Consider the following 21,672-nt stretch of genomic DNA (forward strand, 5'->3'; position numbering starts at 1 on the left):
CTCAGCAGAGTCCAGACAAATGCAGAGGCCAAGCAGAATGCAAGGGAGGGGGAAGGCAAAGGGCACTGGCTTGGCAAGTGTAGGGTAGGGTAGACACAGGGAAGAGGGGGGGAAGTATCTGTCTGGGTCCTTACCGTGGATTAGAACAGATCTGTATCATCTTCCTCTGATTGCAAGTCAACCTTTTCTGCTTCTAAGGCTACTGATGGGCCTTGGTTAAATATAGCTGTCATCCATAGCTTCTGAAGGATTGACCTTGGTATGAATAAAGGTGGGAAGCTGTTTTGTATCCATTGAAAGTGCTCCAGGGGATAATAAGATGAACACCAAATACTCCTATGCCTGTTTGTCCTACTTTTGTTCTCTTACATCTGGATGAATTTTCCAGCCTCTGCCCTTGCACTGTCACAGATGCTTTTACTTTTGAGCAGTATGGTGATGTGGATCCCAGAGAGTGGGAAACTGAGAGTACATGAACAGTTGTGGTATCTCAAAGATGGTCCTAGGAGTTAAGTCAGAAAGCTGGGAAAGGATAGGACTTCTGTATTCTTTCCAGTTAGCAGCATAATACAATGAAAAAACAAAGTGAAGTAAAATGAGTATGTGCTTACTTTGTTTACTCTTACTGATCTGATTTTGTGAAAGCTTTTATTGAAAAACTGATTTCACCTGAAACACAAGAAACCCTGGAGACAAAAGTTTGTCTCAGAGGACTTTGTGTCTCTTCTCCTTCCTGCACTTGCATGAAAGAGGGCAGGTTTCCCCAGTCCATCCCACATTGTGCTGGGGATGGACTGTGCTTGCAAGACTGCCATGACCCTAGGTGCAATAGCGCAGCATCCCTGGCCAGGGTAATCTGCTCCCAGTATGTCCTGTGATGTTTAATAGAGAGGTACAAGGATTACAGGACTGAAGGTCTTGCTTTCTCAAAAAAGACTTCATTCATTTTCTATCATAGATGAATGGAGAAAAAAGCTGCAGCAGTGAAGAAAATTTAGAATACAAATGAGCACAAATTTAGAACATAAATTTAGAATAGAAGTGAGCACATAACGCCTTCTGAGACAGCAGCACAATTATGGCTCTGGTGCTTCAGAAAGAGAAACTTGAAAAAAATGGATTGCTTTAAAAGTTATCTGTCTCATGATGTACACCAAAGTTCATTTTCTTTTCCTAAAAACAGTGATGTTTTACAGTTTGAAACATCCAAAAAGGGCCTGAATAACGGGGAGTTTTTTTCATAAGAACTAGCACTGAATCAGTAGGATGTTACTTACAGATTTGCCAGAAATGTGGCAAGGAGCTTGAGACATTTAATTTCTAATCCCAGGTACTCCTTTGCATGTAGTGGTAAATAAACTGAATTAATTCATTTAGTGACTTGCAGTAAACCAAGGATGGAGGATTTAGGGATAAAACACCGTGGCAGATAAATGCACTTCTGCTCAAGGTTTAAGAACATGTTTTGGTTCATGGTTTACAAGCTTGCATCGTTTTTAGTTAAGATGTAGGGTGTAATCAGAAGGGCTCCAGGAGAGAGTTAGGAGTAGGAATTTAAGGGGAAATTATCCTTCTTAGGCCATGATCCAATGGGGATGACTGAACATAAATTGGTAAATAAATTAAAATTGGTATTTCACATTTAGAATAATTTGGCTGAAGCCTATTGGATTTATTGAATCCAGCTATCAGCACATCCAAGAATCTTGTTCATAACCTTTTTCAAATAAATGGAATGTGCCTAGCTAATGTAAGACTTCTCTTGCCTGTTTATCAGTTATTAGAGATAAAAAAGTACCCCTTTATTCTTGAAGAAAGATCTGAGTCGCGTCTTTTGTGTTACTATTTATATTACAGTATGTACAGAATTTTCCATACTATTTTTAAGAGTGTTCCTAAAATTTACTGCCCCGTTGCTCAAATAAATTCTATAAATCCAACTGAAATGAAGTGTCTCACATTTGTAATTTTTTTAATTGGTATCCACCTGAAGGTCTCTGTAATAACAATAAAGCTGAAAACTACTTGAGTAAAAAATGCCTTCTAAAATTCTCTTGAAATTACATGAATGTGGTGCTGATGATTGAGAGGGAGTATATGACCATCAGTAAAAGTAGAATTTTACTCTGGTCACTGTAAAAAGGCAGCATTTAAAATTAAATTTCAAGATTATTTTTAGAAATCTTAAAAAAAAAAAAAAAGATTACTCCATTTCAAGCAAAAGGTGGATAATGAGAAATTTGCTACACTTCAAATCTATTCGTATCTGTAGTGTGCAGGGGTCAATCCATGAAACAAATTTTATGGGGCCATATAAACATAGATCTATAGACAAAAATCTAAGCATGCAGAACTAGGAAAGCTGTGTGCCTTTGCTCTTTGTATGTTTTTAATGGGCTTATTTTCACATTTTACTACCATTTGTAGATGTCCTTATCTGTTTTGGGGTTTTCTCTCAGTTTTAGGAATCCCACTGTACAATAATTTACACATTTTTTTAAATGTCCAGAATTTGCAGTATTACAGTTTTGATAGAACCAAGTTGATGGTAGTTATGCCCCTGAATGCCCTGTGGATATCAATCCCCCTGGTTTTAAGAGAGCAGCTGATGTAGATAAGACTGACAAAGGTGAGCAGGGGAGATGGGACATACATGAGCAGACGTTCTGGGATGAGAGTGAATGGTTGACTCTGGAGCGAAGAGAAGACAAAAATAGAAATGGTGACTAAATGCCAGACTGTGATTTTGGAAGCTAGTGCTTCCTTTTACACCCGTCCTTAGCACAGTTAATAACAACACTGATTTTTTTAATGTAATACTCTTGACTATGTGGCTGACATGGTAAATTTCATTGACCATTACAAAAGCAGACCCTGGTAGGCTTTTTCTTTGGGGTCATTCCATTGTACCTCTAAACTGCCTGATGTCACAGCCCACTTCATTACTCAAGTTTATGGTGAATGTTCCAGAATAAAACCATAACATTTTATACATGCAAGACCAGATATTCTGTTCATAACTAAAGTTGGGAGAATTTGAAGATATATCAATTAATCGGCGTTTAAGAAGAGTATTATTTGCCATGTTCACATCAGAAAAATATTACTGGAATGAATACCAAGGCAAGTAAGTGTTAAGTCATTGGTTTAAGTATCCCTAGAAGAACTGATTCAAGCCTGGACAAATAATTAAACATGGAAGCATGTATTAGACATGGGAGCAGAATTAGCATTTTAGGACTTGACTAATGAGGTATTGTAATATATCACAATGTGCCTTCCAATTTCTGCATAAATAAAGTTGTAACGCCAAACAAAGATTTTATGGACAGCAAATAAGTCCAAAGAGATTGGAATAGTGTTTATAACTACTCTTTGGGAGGATAAATTGACCAAGTCATTAATTATGAATTCTTAATTGCACTCCATGTGTAACCCTTAAGCTCTGGAGTATACTTTGTGTTGTGGGAACTGAAAGGGCTCCCATTAGGCAGGGTAATGGGAAGCCTGATAAACTCTGCTCACAGAGCAGGAAGGTATGCATGAGTACTTTCAGCATATTCTACATTCAGTAGATGGCAGTGGTATGCAGTAATATATTAATTCTGGATTTTCTCTTGAGCAGACACTCTTGCCTCTGTGAATCAGGCTGTGTTGATTTGGGGATTTATTTGAGGCTTCTTCTTCCCCAGAAAATACTGAGATACTAGATAATTCTTCACTTGCTAGAGTAGAAAGTGACAGAAAATGAAAAAAACACTGCTAAGTTATTGTAATCTTCATTACACAGCAGTTGGAGGAATCTGGTAAGTTTTGAATTTCAACAGTAATATTACATCCAAAAAGGAATGTGTCTGTCTGGAGCATTGACTCATTTTCCATCTATGCTCAGTATGTACACATCAAAGTCTCAAAACAAAAGTATTCAGCAAGTGGGAACTGTGTGTGTTACTTAACAGGAGTAGTAGCACGGACTTCTCGGAATACTGCACACAGAAATAGATATTTTCCCTTGTCTAAAGGAATGAATTGCAGATCTAGTGGGGGAAGATGGATATGTGAGTCAGGGTGGGGGTGTATAAACAAAAAATTACGAAGATAATTAAAAGTTATTCTAAAACTTCTAATTTCAGAAAACTGGAAGTAGAAGAACAAAACAAAAGCAGAAATGCAGTTTATGTAGTAGAAATTACAGATGAGTAGCCTAAGAGAATTAAAATACATCTTTTAAGTAGATCTTTTCTCATATGGCAGTTATTTCTAACAGAAATAATATAAAATGTTCAATGATTTATGATTGATAATGATGGAAGGAGTTGTTCCTTTTTGCACAAAGGGGTTTTCCCCTCTCTATGGGAGATTTCAGTAGGAAAAGTGTTAAATCTATTAGTCTGTGGACTGAGATGTAATACAACCACAAATTCATCCTAAGGATTTTGAGTGCTTTTAAGGACCTTAGAATCAATTGGTGGTCCCTTAGTAGGGAATAAAAATGTCTCATTTTTTCAACAAAGTGCATGCTCTGTTTCTCTGCTGTTTCAGACACCCTATGTGTCTGAAAAACATCAGGAAAACATTTCAATCTATACTGATGTGTTTATTGTGTACAGAACAGAATGTTATATCACTCTGGTAGCAATGGCATAGCAGCAAATACAATATAGCATTTCAGCCAAGCCAAAGCTGCTGGAAGCCCTCAGTTTTTCAGGTAAGGACTTTGTCCAGCCATGAGCCCAGAAGTAAGAGTTTTGTGTTATCTGGTCATAACCAAAGTGTAAAAATGAAAGGAGGAAATTAAGACCTTTTAACTGGTTGGGGAACTGAAGAAAGAAGTATATGCTAATTGATTCAACCATGCTTGTGTCATCTGCTGCTGAGTAAAACACCTATGTTTTACTCCACACCACACTGAATTCTTATCAAATGAATGGTAACAATTTTTTTCTCCATTAGGATGCCTTATCTTTGCTCTTTGAACTGTTTTCTATTTTGAGCAAAACTCTTTTTAATCTTTTGTTAAACTGAGGCAGTACATCTATATCTAAAAGTTGTAGGAATAGTTATGTATGTAGATTAAATGCAGAGAAAGAATGTTTTGGGACATTAAGTTTTTTAATATATAAATTTTTTAAGCACTGTTTTTCTAGGGTTTCACTTATATTTTGGACAATCATGCTGAGGATACTTTCATCCTGGCATCGCAATGTCATTCTATTCCCTCATCTTCCCAGCATATCACTTTACTTGGGTGTTATTATCATGTTCTGGTTGCATTCCATCTCTGTTGCTTCAATTCTTCTGGGAACTTATAAAATTCTTTATGAATTTATATTTGAAATTTTTTTTTATTATTTTTATTTGCAAACATTTTATGTTCTATGCTAAGTAAACCATCTTGACATTGTTGAAAGTATGCAAACCTCCTCCTAGTAGTTTTTCACCTCGATTGTTGCAGTAGGCAAGAGTTGCCATCTTTAGGCAAGGTGAAGAATTTGTAGAAAAGAAAAGCTCCATTCAAATAAATGTGACTTGTCTGTGTAAGTACTCGAGGCAGTTTTGCTGACAGAGTTCTAATATTTTTGGGAGCATGAAACTTCAACCATTGCAAGATTTATTTGTATACTCTGAACTAATTGAGCCTTTGTATAAGTTGAAACTTTGGAGAGTCTTGTCCTTTAAAATGTCACGTTTATTTAAAAGTCTGCTAAAACATACTGTGTTGTAAGCAGTTTCATGGCTTGAAATGTTCTTTCTAAAACAAAACAAAACAAAAAACCCAAACCCCACATGCTATTTTCATGCCAAAACGTTTTGGAAGCCTGCATCTGGGTTTATAATAGAAGAGTCAGCTGCATCTTACTGCTGACAGTTTTCTTCTGCCGTTTCACAGACAGAAACAAGAAAATGCACAACTGTAATGGATTGACTCTAGCTGCATGCCAGACACACACAAATGCCACTCTTATCACTCCCCTATGCAACTGGACAGGGGAGAGAAAACATAATGAAGGTTCATGAGTTGAGATAAGGACCTGGAGAGATCGATCACCAAATACTGTTATGGGCAAAACAGGCTGGAATTAGAGATACTAATTGAATTTACTGCTTAAAAAATCAGAGCAGGATAATGAAAAGTAATGCAAGACCTTATAAACACATTCCCCCACCCCTCATTTCTTCTCAGCTCTACCTCCTCCCCCTCTGTGGCAGAGGGAGACAGGGAATGGATGTTAGGTCTGTTTCTGCTGCTCTTCCAACATGGTATCCCTCCCATGGGAGACAATTCTTCATGAACCTCTCCAACTGGAGCCCATCCCAAGGGGAACAGTCCTCCACAAACTGCTGCTATGTTGGCCACACTTTGATGGGGCGCAGTCCTTCAAGGACAGGTTGGTCCAATGTGGTTTCCCATTGGACCAGCCTGTCAGGTGGTCACAAGTCCTGCCAGGAAACCTGCTCTAGAGTGGGCTCCTCTCTCCATGGGTCTGCAGATCTTTGCCAGGACTCTGCTCCATCGTGGGCCTACCACAGGTTCACAGCTTCCTCTCAGGCATCCACCTACTCTGGTGTGGGGTTCCTCCAGGGGCTGCAGGTGGATCTCTGCATCCCCCTGGACTTCCATGGGCTGCAGGGGCCCAGCTGCATCACCAGGGTCTGCACCACCAGCTGCAGAGGAATCTCAGCTCAAGCATGATGGAGCACCTTCTCCCCTTCCTCCTCCTTCTCCACTGACCTTGGTGTCTGCAGAGTTGTTCCTCTCCATGTTCTCAATCTGCTCTTCTCTGGCTGTACAATAACTTCTTCTTATTTTCTTCTTAAATATGTTATCGCAAAGGTGTCACCAGCATTTCTGATTGGCCCAGCCTTGACCAGTGGAGCACTTTTGCTGTCCAATTTACACTAATTCTCTGAATAAACTAAAAATATACAAAAGTTGTCTGTTGGGAGCATAAACAAATGGAGATCTTGAATTTTGTGCCTGAGGATGTGGAGGTTTTGTGTTCCAAGTCAACAAACTGTTGTGTGGAGTTGGCTTATTTCAGGGCTGTGATCACAGTTCTTTTTATTTATACTCCATTAGAACATGAATGTTCCTGGCACAATTGTGGTGACATGATTCAGGAGACAGTGCAAACACAGGGTAAAAATCAGTATGTGCTGTCACAACTTTGCAGTCTGAACAGCCAAAACACAGAGAAACTGAAGGCACAGAAAGGTGAAAAGACCCATTGAAGGTGGAGCAACTATGTCTTCAGTTGCAAGCTGAGAACTTAAAGCACTGAGATCAGGCTGTAGTTTATTTAATCTCAGAGCTTTTTGTAATTTAACTCAAATTAGTGAAAAATTAAACATTCCTGTCAGCTGCTGAGTGCAGAATAACAACTGAAAGAATAATCTTCTTGGGAATTAGCTTTAAAACAGTGGTTAATCAACTTTGGAAAGTTTATAACAAAATTTGAGAGAGAGGAGCTGGATCAGGTGTTGCGTACTGATTTGTAGCTTGGAGCTGGCTAGCTCTCCTCATCATCACATTTATCCCAGCTGGGATAAAACTCAGGCAGATCTAGTCACCTCTTACCAAAAGCTGTGAGATCTCTGAAATGTCATAGCTTGATAGAACTAACAGTATGAATTGGTTTAGAACCAACTTTACATTATAAACTTAACCATTCTGTCTGTGAAGCAGAGCTGGAAAACCCTCAAAATTTGTCTTGTCCCTAGAGTTTACCATAAATATTTCTGCTATTTTGGACAGAAGAGCCAATAGGAAATCCATCTTAGCACCATTTAATAGTTGCCCATGGCCAGTGCTGTCTTTGGAAGGACAGACAATATTTTGCCCTGGATGAGTAAATATCGAAGGATATGCATCGAAGTCCTAATGTAGATATGAAATAAATCCTAGAACTAATGTTATTTATGATTATAAACTGAGATTATGCTCAGAACGAACACAGAGTCAATAGCTCAAGTGCCTTTTAACCCAGATGTACTCTGTGGTGAGCAGTGCAGACTTTGTAAGCCTGGGCACAAGAATGCCACAGCCTAAATATTCTCCCAGATTAATAAAACCAATGTTACTATATCCCATAGGATATATACTGGCTATATTTTAATAGTTTGTTTAATATAATCTTGAGGCAAGATTATATTGAATAAGATCTTTCCACTCAATATTTCCCATTTATGTGGGTTTTGCACTTAAAACATTTTATTTTTTCATTTTCCTGTTTCTTTTTTAGTTTTTCACAGTGTGCCTTTGAAGTGTTTTGATTTTAGTAATACTTTGCCGATCTATTTTATTATATTAATGCTTCTGCTTTTCTTTTGTGAAATTAGTATGTCAAAGGAATTTAGCTTGCGTTGTGAGGATATGAGCCTTTGTTGTGAAAATGGACACCTTAATAAGTGATAGATAAAACATAAAATATGACTGGAGCAACTAAGAACTGTTTAGAAAAAACTAGTTCAGGGGCTTTTTTTCATGATGAGTTTTTGCTGCTCTATAGAAGAGCTTGTCAGAAGTATGTATGGACTTGATGTCCTGCTTCTGGCTGCAGCGTCATCAGGAGTCAGTGACACATATTGTATTCAAAGGAGATGTTCATTAGTTTGATTGAAATGCTAAGTCCTTTGAGACCTCAGACTCACAGTTGTGTACAGACAGAAGGGCTTGGCTGCAATGCTGGAAGAGGGGAGAAAATGACTGTGCTTGTGCTTGTGCTGGGCAATTCATGGTTCAGGGGGAGTTGCCTCTGCCATTAGAGCCAGAGGCGTTCCAGGAACCTGTGCTGCCTGTGATTCCCATACAAATGAGCTTAGGTTGTTTTTGTGCCGGGCTGGGGGCTCACTGATTGTGTTTCACCCAGCACATGCACTGCACTGTTAAGCAAAGGAGCCCTTGGAGGAAGCTGAGCCATGGGCACATGGAGAAAAGCTGATTGCTGCCTGGAGGGACGGCAGCCGCAGCAGGGGAGCAGCAGGCACGCAGGCAGGCGCACTCGGCTGCTTTTCTACACACAACTGACCTAGATTTCCCTGTTGGGGTAGGCTGGTGTGAACCCTGGGCCAGTGTGGGTTGCTCATGGAAAGCAGACTCTGCAGTGTTCCTTCTCAGGCTTCCCAACACAGCTACAGCTGCAATTGTATACTTGCAGTGCATAGCTCCTTGACGGAGCATCAGTCTGTCCTCCTGTTTCACCTTCTGGCCATTAAGAGGTGGGGTTTTGGCTGTATACAGGCTTTTCCTAAAGAATTTTATGGGGCAAATAGAGAATTTTATGGGGCAAGAAGCAGCTACTGTTCCCACAGGAAATTCTATGCACTTTGCAAGTGTCTGTATCTAAATGTACGTTGTCTGAGCAAGGATGGTCAGTTCCTAGCCTATGCTTCACCAGGCAGTGATTATTCATCAGCATTTGTTCATTTGAGGCATCTCATTCAAAACTCACACCAATTGTTTCCCTATTTTGCCTTTTTATATTCTTCATTTTGTACAATTTTAAACTACCTGATATTTCTTATCAGTAAAATGCTAAGTTTATTGGAGAAGGGGTGGCATTTCTTCTGCAATGAGAAAATAAATCAGTTAAAACTGATATATTTAAGGAATCTTAAGTGAAATAGATTTCCTACTTGGAAGCAGGTTTCCTACTTAGATGAGTTCCAGTAAGACTTGGGCATTTTATCCTAAAATCCCAGCCTAAAAATACACCCATGTGACCTCTGAGAAACTGCCTAAAGCCAGTGGTAAGAATTTATCTTGGCAGATAACCAACATCTTCCTATAGTATGAAAGGAAACTAGCTCTCTTCTGAGCTAAATGTTAACTCAAATTGGGAATTGAAAAAAAAGTATGAGAGTAGAAAGATTTAAAATTACTTTAGATATAAGGAAATATTTTTAGTGAATAAATGTATTTAACTGCAGGTCCTAAGGCTGCAAGTTACCAATGTTCCTTGTCGTACTGCCAGGGAGGTTCTTTGAATTTGACATAACAGGCAGCTTGTTAGTGTCTCCAGTAATAACTGCAGGTACCCAAAAATATTGATATAATTTTTTCAGTGGAAAATTCATGAGACTAGGGGGAGTTGTACTGGTTCTGAGGGTGTTTACTTACATCAAATGTTTCTGCTGTCAGCCAGAGGCAGCATCCCATTGAAAAAAAGAGGAAAAGAAAGAAAAAGGAATTTTATCTCTTTTGTGTTATTTCCATTTCCTGTTCTTTGTGATTCTTTTGTGTGTTCTACTAGAGGCTTCTACTCTCTTGTACTTTCTGGGAAAAAATGCCATAAATGGAAAGGGAATATTTTAAAATTCACAGTCCTTTTCACAGGAGAGGAGGACCATTTTTTTACTAATATTGCAATGAAAATGTGCATGGCCTATGTCTATTTTGGGTGATTTGTAGGAGAATTTTCTCTTCAGGCACTTGTCATTTCAAAATCAAAAAAGTAGTATTTATTTTGTATTTATCTATGTATTTTACATAATTTCTTCAGGTACTTACATACTGTAAGTATGATACTTCAGGTACTTACATACTGTAAGTGTGATAATTTATATTTATATTATTTTCAGTCTTTCTATGCTAACAGCCCCACTCAGACCAAAGATGTGCAGAAATTAGTGTCAGAAAATCATTGTGTGTCTTAGGATGACTGCTTAGTATTCATCTAGGAATTACCTGAAATACTTCACAATGTTGTTTACGTGCCCACACTCCTACAACTACAGAAATTAATAGTATAGTTAATTTCAGAATCTATTTGGTCTCTGTGCATCAGACATTTTGGCATATTATGCTTTCAGAGCTTTTATTGTAATTACTAGGCTACATAAATGTAATTTTTTTTCTTCTCTCCTCAGAAATTTTTCCAAGAGATTCCAGTCTAAAAGACAAGTTCATAAAACATTTTACAGGTAAGGAAGCTGCTTGTGTTTTCCCACATATGCATATTCTATATAGCTAGAAATATCACACCACTAATTTTTTTGAAGCTCAACATTTCTGAGGCTAACATTTCTGAAGTTAAATATGCATATATTAGAAATAGAAATTTTTGAAGAATTCTAGTTTCATTGAATTATCAACTGAACTATCTGGTCTAAAATAACTTTCAAAATGCGCTAAGTTAAAACATTATTTAAAAGTTATTGTTTAACTTTTATCCTCCTATTGTGCATTCCGTATTTATTTTCACATTCACTAATTTTAGAACTTCTCATTGGACTGCACATAGTTTTAAGAAACAGACCTTTGTGGCCAAGTCAGTTTTTACCAAATCAGGGAAGATTTTTTGCATCTGTCTCATGATGTCTGTGTGTGGAAACTTATTTTAATAGTGGAAACAGATAGAACAAGGAAGAATTAAATTAGTGTAAATGAAATATAAAAAATAACTTGCTGTTTTGAGTATGAAAGTTTATGATGATTACAACCAAGTACATGAAAACTGAGGTGGAGTTGTATAATGCATTTAACTTTGGAACTGTATTGTAACTACTGAGAAAAATATAGTACCCTCTGAATATATGCAATATGAGTTGCCAATGACAAGGCATTTGCACTGATTCTTTGCTCTCTAGTTGCAGCATTCTTTAACTCAGAAAAGTGAAGGTCTCAAAGTATGATACTGCAAATCTTATGGTGATTTTGAGGGTTATTTGAAGTATTGAAACTAAAAGCTAGAGAAATAGTTGGACATTGGAGCATGAAAAAGAGAACTGGAAATAATTATGCATTTCCTCATTGCTGGAAATTTCAGGCAGTGCTTGACAAGAAAGGAAGGTATTTGTTGTCTCTTTTGCATGGGGGAAGTGTGTTCCAACCCTTGGGATAAGCACAACTTTAAGGTTCTTTCTGCCAATGGCTCACTGCAACCCAACAGAATCTACAGAAAGTGTGCCAGAGCCAGCTGGCCCTTCACCCTTGCAGTAAACAAGAGTAATTGTGACCTGATCATTTTCAGTCAATATGAGACAGAAATTAACACAGAGCTTCAAACTATGTTATGCCATGTGACAGAGGAACACTGAATACTCCTCTCCTGGGAGGGACAGACAAGAGAGATTTGTTTATGTTAGTACTTAATCCATTTCCTTTTCATTTTTAGCTTTGGAAACTCCTCAGCTACCATAAAAAGCTGGACATAAGAATCTGGGGAAGCTAAGTAATGAATACAGATTGAGTTTAATTACTCAAAACCAGGGAAAAACAGCCATGAGCTTTACAGGAGTTATTGTGAGAGTGGTAAATCATAGAAGAGAAAAAGAGAAAATAACTAGTTGAAGGCATGTCTCTGGACCCATTCATTAAATTAATAGTCCTTTTCTGCATGAATTTAGTTTAATTGCTATCAAAATTGCTGGAATTCCTTGAGTAAGAGTAGTTGGAATGAATGAGGAAAGCAGGATCATTCCAAAATACTGAAAGTTTATTTGTTGGTTAAGAATTTCTGCCTACAGTTAGTTTCTTTCCTTCTTTTCCTTTCCTTTTGTTTTCTTTCCTTTTCTTTTTTTTTCTATCTATCTATCTATCTATCTATCTATCTATCTATCTATCTCTTTATCTTTCTCATTCTCTCTCTCTTCCTCTCTTTCACTCTTTTTTAAAAATGTATCTTAAGATATTCAGTGGTGGTGTTTCCTGCCTGTTTTTTTATATTTTATTTTATTTTTCATAGTTTTACTAGATCCTGTAATCCATAGGCATTTTCTTAAAATACAGTGGAACTTTGTTTTTTTTTATTCTGTTCCAATCATAATCTTCTAGCAGCCTTCTTTAATTAAACTCCTTGATTACAGTCTTTACTAGTTCAGAATTAGGACATCCTAAACTAAAAAAAAAAAAAGAGAGAAGCTGAAATCAATATTATCTTTATAGTACATTATCTTTACAGTTTCAGGGTTAAGAAAATTATTGCACACTTCTCATATGCCAGGAATAATAGACACATTTTAAAGCCAAATAAGAACCGTATGTAACAGTCCTTGACTATAGGAAAAATCATAAATAATCTTGTGAGTCATAAAGTAATCTATCAATTTAGCTTGGAAAGCCAGCTGACACAGAGTGTTTTGTAAGGCACAATAAAATTAACAGCCTATTTTTGATGACAGGGAAGAGAGCTAGAAAACCATATATTATCTGAAGGGACATGGAAATATTTAGTGACAAAAGTCAGTGTTGTCTCCATATATGCTGGATAATTTCAAATTGCATACTTTTTCTTGAGCCTAATTACTCACTAAGATAAAAAGAATGGCAAAAATATTCCAGTTCAGACTTGCAAAGGCTGCTCTTCCAGTTTGTTGAAAGGCTTATTTGTGGCTGAAAAAATCTACTGAAATCCATGTACTACTGTAAAATAAATCTAATCTTAAAGTATGTTAAATGTCATAGGCAGGAATCTTCTCTGGAGCTCGTGGTGGTTTGGCTTCACCACCCAGAAAGAATTAGCCTGATATATTTTACCAGGCCCATAAACCATCTTTCAAGTTATGAAACAAGTATTTTTTTCCCAGAAATGCTTCCTACCTTACTCTGAAAGGAAAGTTGGCCAACAAGGTCTGCTTCATGTGAATCATTTTGTAGCATTGCTTGAAGCAAGCTATTCGTATTCAGGGTTCCTACTTGTACTAAATTTGCATTTAAATTTAGCCTTATTCACTTAACATCAGTTTATGTCAATGTTTTCTGTCCAAACCACATCAGACTTATCCCCAGCTGTCAGTGACAGTCTTGCTAAGCAGGTTACAGGATGCAAGTATTACATTTTTGCTCTCCTTTTCAACTTGAATGTCACCAGTAATACTTTCTGGGGTCATCAGCAATTTTGGAAGGAGTTGTTGGCAACTTGTTACAGTTAAGACATGTTTTATAGAAAAATAGACCTATAGAATGATTTGGGTTGTAAGGAACCTTAAAGATCATACAGTTCCAACTCCCTGGCCATAAGCAGGGACACTTTTTAAATCAAATATTAATGTAAACAGATGGCACTGTATATCCAAAGAAGAGAGCAGCACACTATACCCTGGACATGCAGGGATTTGCCTTGCCAAAGATGAAACATATCCTGCATTCTGCACATTGTATGCCTTTTTACTTGGATTATTTTAACAGGAGATCAGGTTCCTAGATGTTATTCAGCTGTCATTTTTTTCCCCTCAACACCCACACTGTATATTAAGAATTTTATAAACCATCTATGTGAAAATTAAAAGCATTAGTGCATGAAATCTTTCCAGGGGTTAGAAACTCATATTTGCTTAGAATGTTGCTTTTATTTATCTTTATAAATAGTATCCTCAGTCTAGGTGCATTATTCCTTCTACATTAGACTAGACAACTATTTAACAAACTAAATTCTACTGTAATTGTCATTCTATTTTTCACCATATAAGAAATTTTACTGCTGATTTTGAATTACTGGAATTTCAAGGCTAAACCAGCCCATCATTTTGATGTGTCATTTTTCTATTTTCTATATCATGAGCATAAAGGCATAGAAACAGAATTTCTTTCTGTAATTTCACTAGCATTACAATACTTGTGTTGCATCATAGTTAAGGGTAAAAGACTACATTCAGTTTTAGCCAAGAAAAAACTTAATGCTGTGTGCTGTTGCCATCCATTGAAGCTGCAGAGCAGTGACACTGAGAGCTTGTTGTTAACTGCTCCTTACTTTCAAACAGGGCCAGTCACATTTTCCTCAGAGTGCAGCAAGCACTTTCATCGACTGTATCACAACACAAGGGACTGCTCAACACCAACCTGTAAGTAGCAAAGTACTTTTTATTGCTAGCTGTGATACTTGCTTGAAAGCAACACACTTTATCTACTAAGTGATTGATGTCCTGGTCCTTTTTTAACAGTTACTCTTTAGGACTACATTAAAAAACATGCCCAAGGTCTTCTAATATATAAAGATTTTCTGTTAGTGCACTTGCTGTCAGCTGAACATCATGGAGTTCCTTTAAAGTATTGCTGAAATAAATGAAAACAAAACTACACTGAAAAAATCAGTAGGGCATGCTTATGCAGAGGGTAGATATTCTCCTTCTTGCTCCCTTTAGCTTTCCTTGTGCAAGATAAAATCTGAACCATTCTTTACCTTCTATTAATGCTAAATAGTAGAGTTATATCTTTGGGGTTTTGTATATTTCAGCTTGTGAGTATAATTTTCTATTATATGCCCATTGTTAAGCAACAGAAAATCATTTGATTCATCATTTTGTTTTTAATACTTTCAGTTCTCATCAAGCAAACTTTTTATCTGAGGCTGCAGAAGCTTTGCTTTAACACAGCCTGAATATAGTTTTGTCAGAGACGCTGAAAATAGAAGTGTTCTTGGATAAAATGCATAAAAAGCAAACAAAAACCCCAAACCAAAATAGAAATTCCTTAAATAGAAGTTACTTCAGCATTCTCTAGTGCAATGGACAATTCAATTAAAGTCAGTAGAAAATAAACAGTGTGTTTTACTTAGAGAAGGTGAATCTCATTAAGGATGTGTAAGCACAAACTGTGGACAAAGTTTGGTGCTTTGGAAGCTTTTCAGGATTTAACATGAAAAAGCAATGGGACCTTCTGGCTGCATCACTTAGAAGCACTGTCTGTGAGTAGTTGAGGTGCTCTCTCACCATTGCTCAGCACATCAGGGGATTTAGTGTTTGAAAGGGGATGGAGCAGCTCTCATCTCCATTTACTTTTATGCTTATTAGAAGCTGGATTGTAGGAATCCATGGCTGATCCACAAAATATATGCATGCAGCTTTCTAAGCAGACACTGGAGTAGGCAAGGCATATTTCTATTACATGCTGTGCAACAAAAATACCATGTTGTATGCCTTGACACATGGATCCAGAGCATGTGAATATTATTTGGACTCTTATGTATTGCCCGAGTGTGTCACTTTATTTCTCCAGAAAAAGAGTAATATTATTTTTCTTCTAATTAAATAGCTTTTCTTAAATTCAAAAACAAGACTGTCATTTTGAATGATATAAAGAACTTATGTTTTAGTTCAACTATCAAAGCAAATTGTAAAATTAAAAGGGTGATTTAAACCACAGCACAGTTTTTGTTCCCCCTTGCACCAAGCAAACCCAAAGCAGACAATGAGTTCCATTCACCTGAAATATTCTGTTCTAAAAAGGAGAGATAAATCTTCAAATTTGTCTCAGACTGATCCTAGCCAAGATCTTTCCCTGTGCCTTTAGAAGAGTTTGATATTTTCTGTCAGGGACACCTTAGTCATCATGGGATGTCTGAGGATGAGTTATTTCCTCTCCTTCTGACATGGTTATAATTGTACAAATATTTTCTGAGGAACTGAAAGCCAGATAGCAATCACTTTCTTGCTGTTTGGCACAATTTATATTAAGTTTTATTAAAATACATATCAAGCAAGAGAAGCATCTATGTATTTCTTGTTAGCAAATACCAGAGAGCAAGGCAGTAGTGACTCAGGGTCCACTTGAACCAGGTGGTCATTTAAATCAAGGGCACATACAGGGGGATTGGAAGTGGGAGGTTAGTATCTTTAATCTGATGATTAGGAGATGTACTTAAATGTGGAAAATATGGAATTAAATCAATAGTAATAAGAAATGGAACAATAAAATATTTGAAGAAGCCTGACTTCTGACTGTGTTATAGTGATAGTTACAATAGCCTCCAAGTTACTGAGTTAAATTCCTGGTCTTCTACATCCCAGTAGAAAACTTCCTGGTTGAAATTTAAAACTTCCTGGTTGAAATTTAATTCCTTGCATCACTTGTACTTTTCCTCTAGAGCACTATGCTAAGGTACAATCTAACATTGCATCTTGCACACATAATTTCATTAATTTCCATCAGATAACAGTTTCACTGTGTAGGGTGTTTGAAATTCAAGTACAAACTTTACCTTAATTTTATGCAGTTTTTTGAGGGTGTCTGGAAACTGAGATTCATTATTGATGTGGATAATTCTGTTTTATAGATTACAAAAGGTGTGCAAGATTGCTAACAAGATTAGCAATGAGCCCTTTGTGTACACAGTCCTAGGATGTTTGCTGTGTAAGTATCATTTTCCCCACACATTTTCTTATTTGTTCAATGGTCTACTGGTTTACTTCACACTTATACCTTGTTATCAGGTGTGCATAAAAAAATGTGGTATTATCAAAGTGTATCAACATGCAGCTCTGGCTTTGCAGAACTGACTGGCTCCTCCTGGAAATACATAGAAGCACAAATACCTCTGGCAAGCCCCGGTGTAATTTCCTACAAGTCACTTGTGGCATTGCAGTCCGTAGTTATACACTGGGTGGCCTCTTACTGTTCAAAATTTCAAGAATTCTGCTTGGTGAAAGAAAATGCCCAAGGACATCATCAGCACATTTATTTCAGGCCATTCTTCAGAGAACTTTGTTGTTAATCCATGGAAGAAACCGAATGTTTTGGTCTCAGGTCTACCAATGCAATCTTCATAGATCACCTATCACTTAATTCGTTTCTGGGACCCCTTTTCATTCCCATATAGTCTTCTGAGAATTTATGAAAAGTTTATAACCACTTCATGGTGATGAAAACTGAACATAAAGATGTAGAAAGCTAAAGGTTTCACTAAGTAGCCTGAAGAAGAAACCAGTCCATTCTTGTTTATGACTAGCATGTCAAATATTAATTACACAGCATTGTCACTGAGTGTAAAAGTAACATCTCCAAGTGACTTGTTTTCTTCTGTTGTTTGAATAATAATAAGATGGTTATAATTTCAAAGATTAATTGTAAATACACACTCTGGTTGTTATTATTAACCACTAATATGTATAAGTTCAGTGAATTTTAGTTATTTAAATTTCTTTAAAGATGGTTTCCTTTCAGCACCTCCTCCTGACAAATACTGCAAGCTTGGAGCTTGGGGGAGTTGTGTATGTCACTTCTTCCTGCATCAAGACTTCAATTCATACTAATCAAGAATAAGAAAAGAAGAGTAGGATATGAGTCAGTGTTAGCTGATTTGATTTCTCAGTGGAGGTGGGATGCATTTTGGTGGCTGTGCTTTAAAGAATATGGCAATATTTCAGTTCTGAGAAGAAATGACATAATTTCTTTCTCTGCCTTTCTTCTTAACATTTTTCAGCCTCTTTGGCCTCTTGATTTCCAGGTGTTGCAGATGGTTTTGAATATAGCAAGGACAGCAAACTAGAGACTGATTAGGCATCTCATTACTTTGCCTGTATCTCCTTTTCATGACTCAAGGAAGGAATCCTTTCCTGAATGTCCTTTTTAAAAAAAAAAAAATTGGAGCCGGGGGGGGGGGGGGGGGGGGGGGGGGGGGGGGGTACTTAAATTCCTGTTTGTTTTTTAGTATCCTCTTTTTAATCTCAGCTTGTTCAAACATCTCACCACTCTCTTACTTTCTGCAGTTTTACCTTTTTAGTCTCTGTTTTTCCTTTACCTGTATCCATTTTCATCTCTGGATTCATGTATCAGGGCTTTCAGAAAGATTTCTGGTGTTCCGAATTTTTTTTCTTTTAAGAGAATGAGTCAAAGATCTGCCTACATATCTACAGTACAGAAGCATCTATCTCATCCTATTTCCATCTTTAAAACACAAAAGGATCAAAAGTTGCTATGATTTGCAAAGCCAGGTGTTTTAATTTGCCTGCCAAAAATACATTCAAAGACATGAAAAATAGGGAAGAAAGGTTTTAAATGGTAAGCATTGCTAGCAGCTTGTGTGCACTGCATTCACTTAAAGTTGTATCTAGGCTGGCTTTCTCTCTGCTTTGTTAAAAACAGAGAAAATATTATAGGAAAATGTATAGCCATGGTCTGAGTGTTTCCCAGCTGTCTCTGTGCTCCCTCAGCCCATTCCTCCACTAAGTACAGCGGATAGTTTCCATCATAAATAAGACATCCTCAGATCTTCATGTTTATTCATATCCACTGATTCTTGGGATGGAAACATTTTCTTGAGAAGGGTCCAGAGTGGCAGGAGTTGCTCTCTCTTCCCTGTTAGCAGGGAGTGCAACAAAGGAGTTACATATGTTCATCCCTCAAAAACATTGCATTTCTAACATGATTCTCTGATTGCTCTGCTTCATCGTTTGGCACAAGGGATCTGTTTTCCTCACCACTCTCACACTAGCGTAGAGAGGACATGGCCATAGATCCCATTGCCTGTAAGAAAATTTACCTTCACTTTAACATCTGACAGATCTTGGAGACTCTTGGTTGCCTTGAAGAAGGAGGCTCTCTCACTTGAAGAACTGACAACTATTTTTAAGCCTTTTCCTGCCAGTACTAAAATAGGCTGCCTTTCCCTCATTAAAAAAAAGAGCTGCAGTGCTATTATGCAAATATTTTCCTTCCTCATCTGTAAATATCCGGCTCTACAGAGAAGACATGGTCTTTTCCTCCTCGAAATGAACTTTTGCTTGGGGAAAGCCAATAGTCCGCTCGCGGATCTGGTCCTTGGGATGTTTCAGCACCATGGAGAGGCGCCGCACCCCGGGCAGCCGCCGGGGTGGCTCCGGGGCGGGATACCGGGCATACACCGCCCTTACAGCCCTCAGAGGTTTGGGCGGGTTTATTATCAGTTCCTGAGTCAGATCCCTGCAAATGGAAGTAAAGCATTTAATGAAACCCAGAATGCAGAACTGCACGTGGCTGTGTGCATGGGGAGCTTCCCTGCAAGGTGCAGAAGCCACACCTCTGTGTGTTAAACCTCTTGGCACTGACGCTGAGGATTTGCCCCGGCAAAACTCATTAGTGCCCACAGGAGGGCAAGACCCACTGGCATTTGAAGTTAATCTTATGATTTATGCAATCCACGGGAAACTGTGGTTTATGAACAGAATTTTGTTGAGCAGTCTGCTTCTCTGTTTTTAAACCAGCTATAAAATGGCATGTCCTTTTCTTTTGCAGACTTTCTACCAAGGAGAGAATTCTGATTTGCCAAGAAAGTGCCTTGAAATCTTCAAAAATGGAGAAGACATCTTTTATCTTTTTGATTTACAATGTTTTGTTACTAGATGCATTTTATTTTCATATATTTGTCCGACATTCCATATTTGTGTGAAACATTATTTTATTTTGTAAATTTGTTGCCTATAGTTCAGACAAGCCAATTATTTAAATGCATTGTATATGAAGAATACTAATGATGTACTGATTAAATGTTATAACCATATGCAGGGAGTTGGTAAAATTTTGCTGTTTCTCTTGTTCCGTTGTATTGACATCGTTCTGCTCAGGCTCTTATTCCCATTATTTGCACTAACTTGAAATGCAGAAGTCTGTGTAACTGAAATCTGAATAAGCTGTAAGTGGAGAAGTTCTACTTGCCATGGAATATATTTTATATTATGAAGCTTTGTTAATATATACATATATATTATTGTGCATCAGAAAAAAATTTGCTCAGAAATGCACCTTGCTTTCAGGAACATTTGTATGACTATTCTGGATTTTCATCAGTTACATTTGTACCGGCACTTATGGAAAGAGTTGCAAATAATGTAAATATAAAGACTGGAAAACTGCAATGCAGTTTTGGTGGAATAAAGAACATAAAAATAAACTATTTTACAGGAGGGATTATTTAAGTATATTTAGAGGTCACTTATTTAATATATATATTTATTCTACTGGTGAACTTGAAATAATCCTCCACTGAGAACTTAAAACATGTGGGTTTAATATTTTACAGCATTTCACTTTCATAAGGTAAATTTTTTCAGCCATTTATTCTTTAGTTGAATAAGGTGTGAACAAAAATGCATCATGTACCTAGTGTGAACAACAGAAAACATTTGCAAGTATGCAAAGAGGGTAATAAAAAAGTCTAACAGGACAAAAATTGATTTCAAATATAATACCACAAATCCAAGGGGTATAATGAATGAATTTTATTGGTGACACATCAGTCTTAAATATTTGGGAAAACTCCCAGGCACAACTGCTACATATTTTTAATTTAAAATCTAATTGTATTGGTCACATTTGCTATCCATTTGCTATCTCATCTCTTCTATTGAAAACTGATGTGATTGCTTTTCAAAGAACCTAGTATCCAGTGGGAGTTTTACAGTCAGATCCAGAGTAATTGACAATACACATTGATTACTATGCTCAAATCACAATTCTTGAAATTAACTGACCATTCAAGATAATCCCTTCAGATTTAATATTATCTCTACCCTTTCCCTCACTGTGGGCTTCATGAGCCCCTTAGCTTCTATGCCCAGCACTTTTCCCACTACAAAGTAGCAGGAAAACTTTGCCCTGGGATTCCTCACCAAATAGCAAAGAGTTGCCTTGTTATCCAAAGGGGTTTTCTTCCTTCTTTCGATATATTCAGTGTATTACTGCACCGAAGCTGTGCAGTGTCCTGTGATGCTCTAAGCAGTCCAACCCCCAACTTTTAGAAGTACTCCATCCATAGTCCGAGCTAGGAGGTTGTCCTGTCCTCTTTGTGATTAACTGGATTGGTTTTCTAACTTTCTGTAATCATATTCTTCTGGTAAGAGCAAAGTTTTCAAGTCTCCTTCTAATCCATCTTGAAAGCAATACTCATACTGAAAATGCCAGTGATTTGAATGGTGAGAAGGATATCTTTGGATCTCTGTGGGTAACATACTTCATAGAAGGATTATTGGCCAAAACACTTC

General features: G+C 37.3%; 1 protein-coding gene across 1 annotated transcript in view; it reads left to right on the top strand.

Moving 5' to 3' along the window:
- ALKAL1 (ALK and LTK ligand 1) overlaps positions 1-20,562 on the top strand; it is a 34,910-nt gene extending 14,348 nt beyond the window's left edge. The window contains exons 2-5 of the mRNA XM_054285269.1: positions 10,870-10,923; positions 14,701-14,781; positions 16,992-17,068; positions 19,928-20,562. Coding sequence (XP_054141244.1) covers positions 10,870-10,923; positions 14,701-14,781; positions 16,992-17,056 — 200 coding nt within the window. The 3' untranslated portion in view covers positions 17,057-17,068; positions 19,928-20,562. The remainder of the gene's footprint in view (positions 1-10,869; positions 10,924-14,700; positions 14,782-16,991; positions 17,069-19,927) is intronic.
- The last annotated feature ends 1,110 nt before the right edge of the window (positions 20,563-21,672 follow it).

Source organism: Melozone crissalis, unplaced genomic scaffold, assembly GCF_028551555.1.
Source record: "Melozone crissalis strain CALT ecotype California unplaced genomic scaffold, PUWL_Pcris_2 ptg000042l_1, whole genome shotgun sequence".
NCBI classification, from domain to species: Eukaryota; Metazoa; Chordata; class Aves; order Passeriformes; family Passerellidae; genus Melozone; species Melozone crissalis.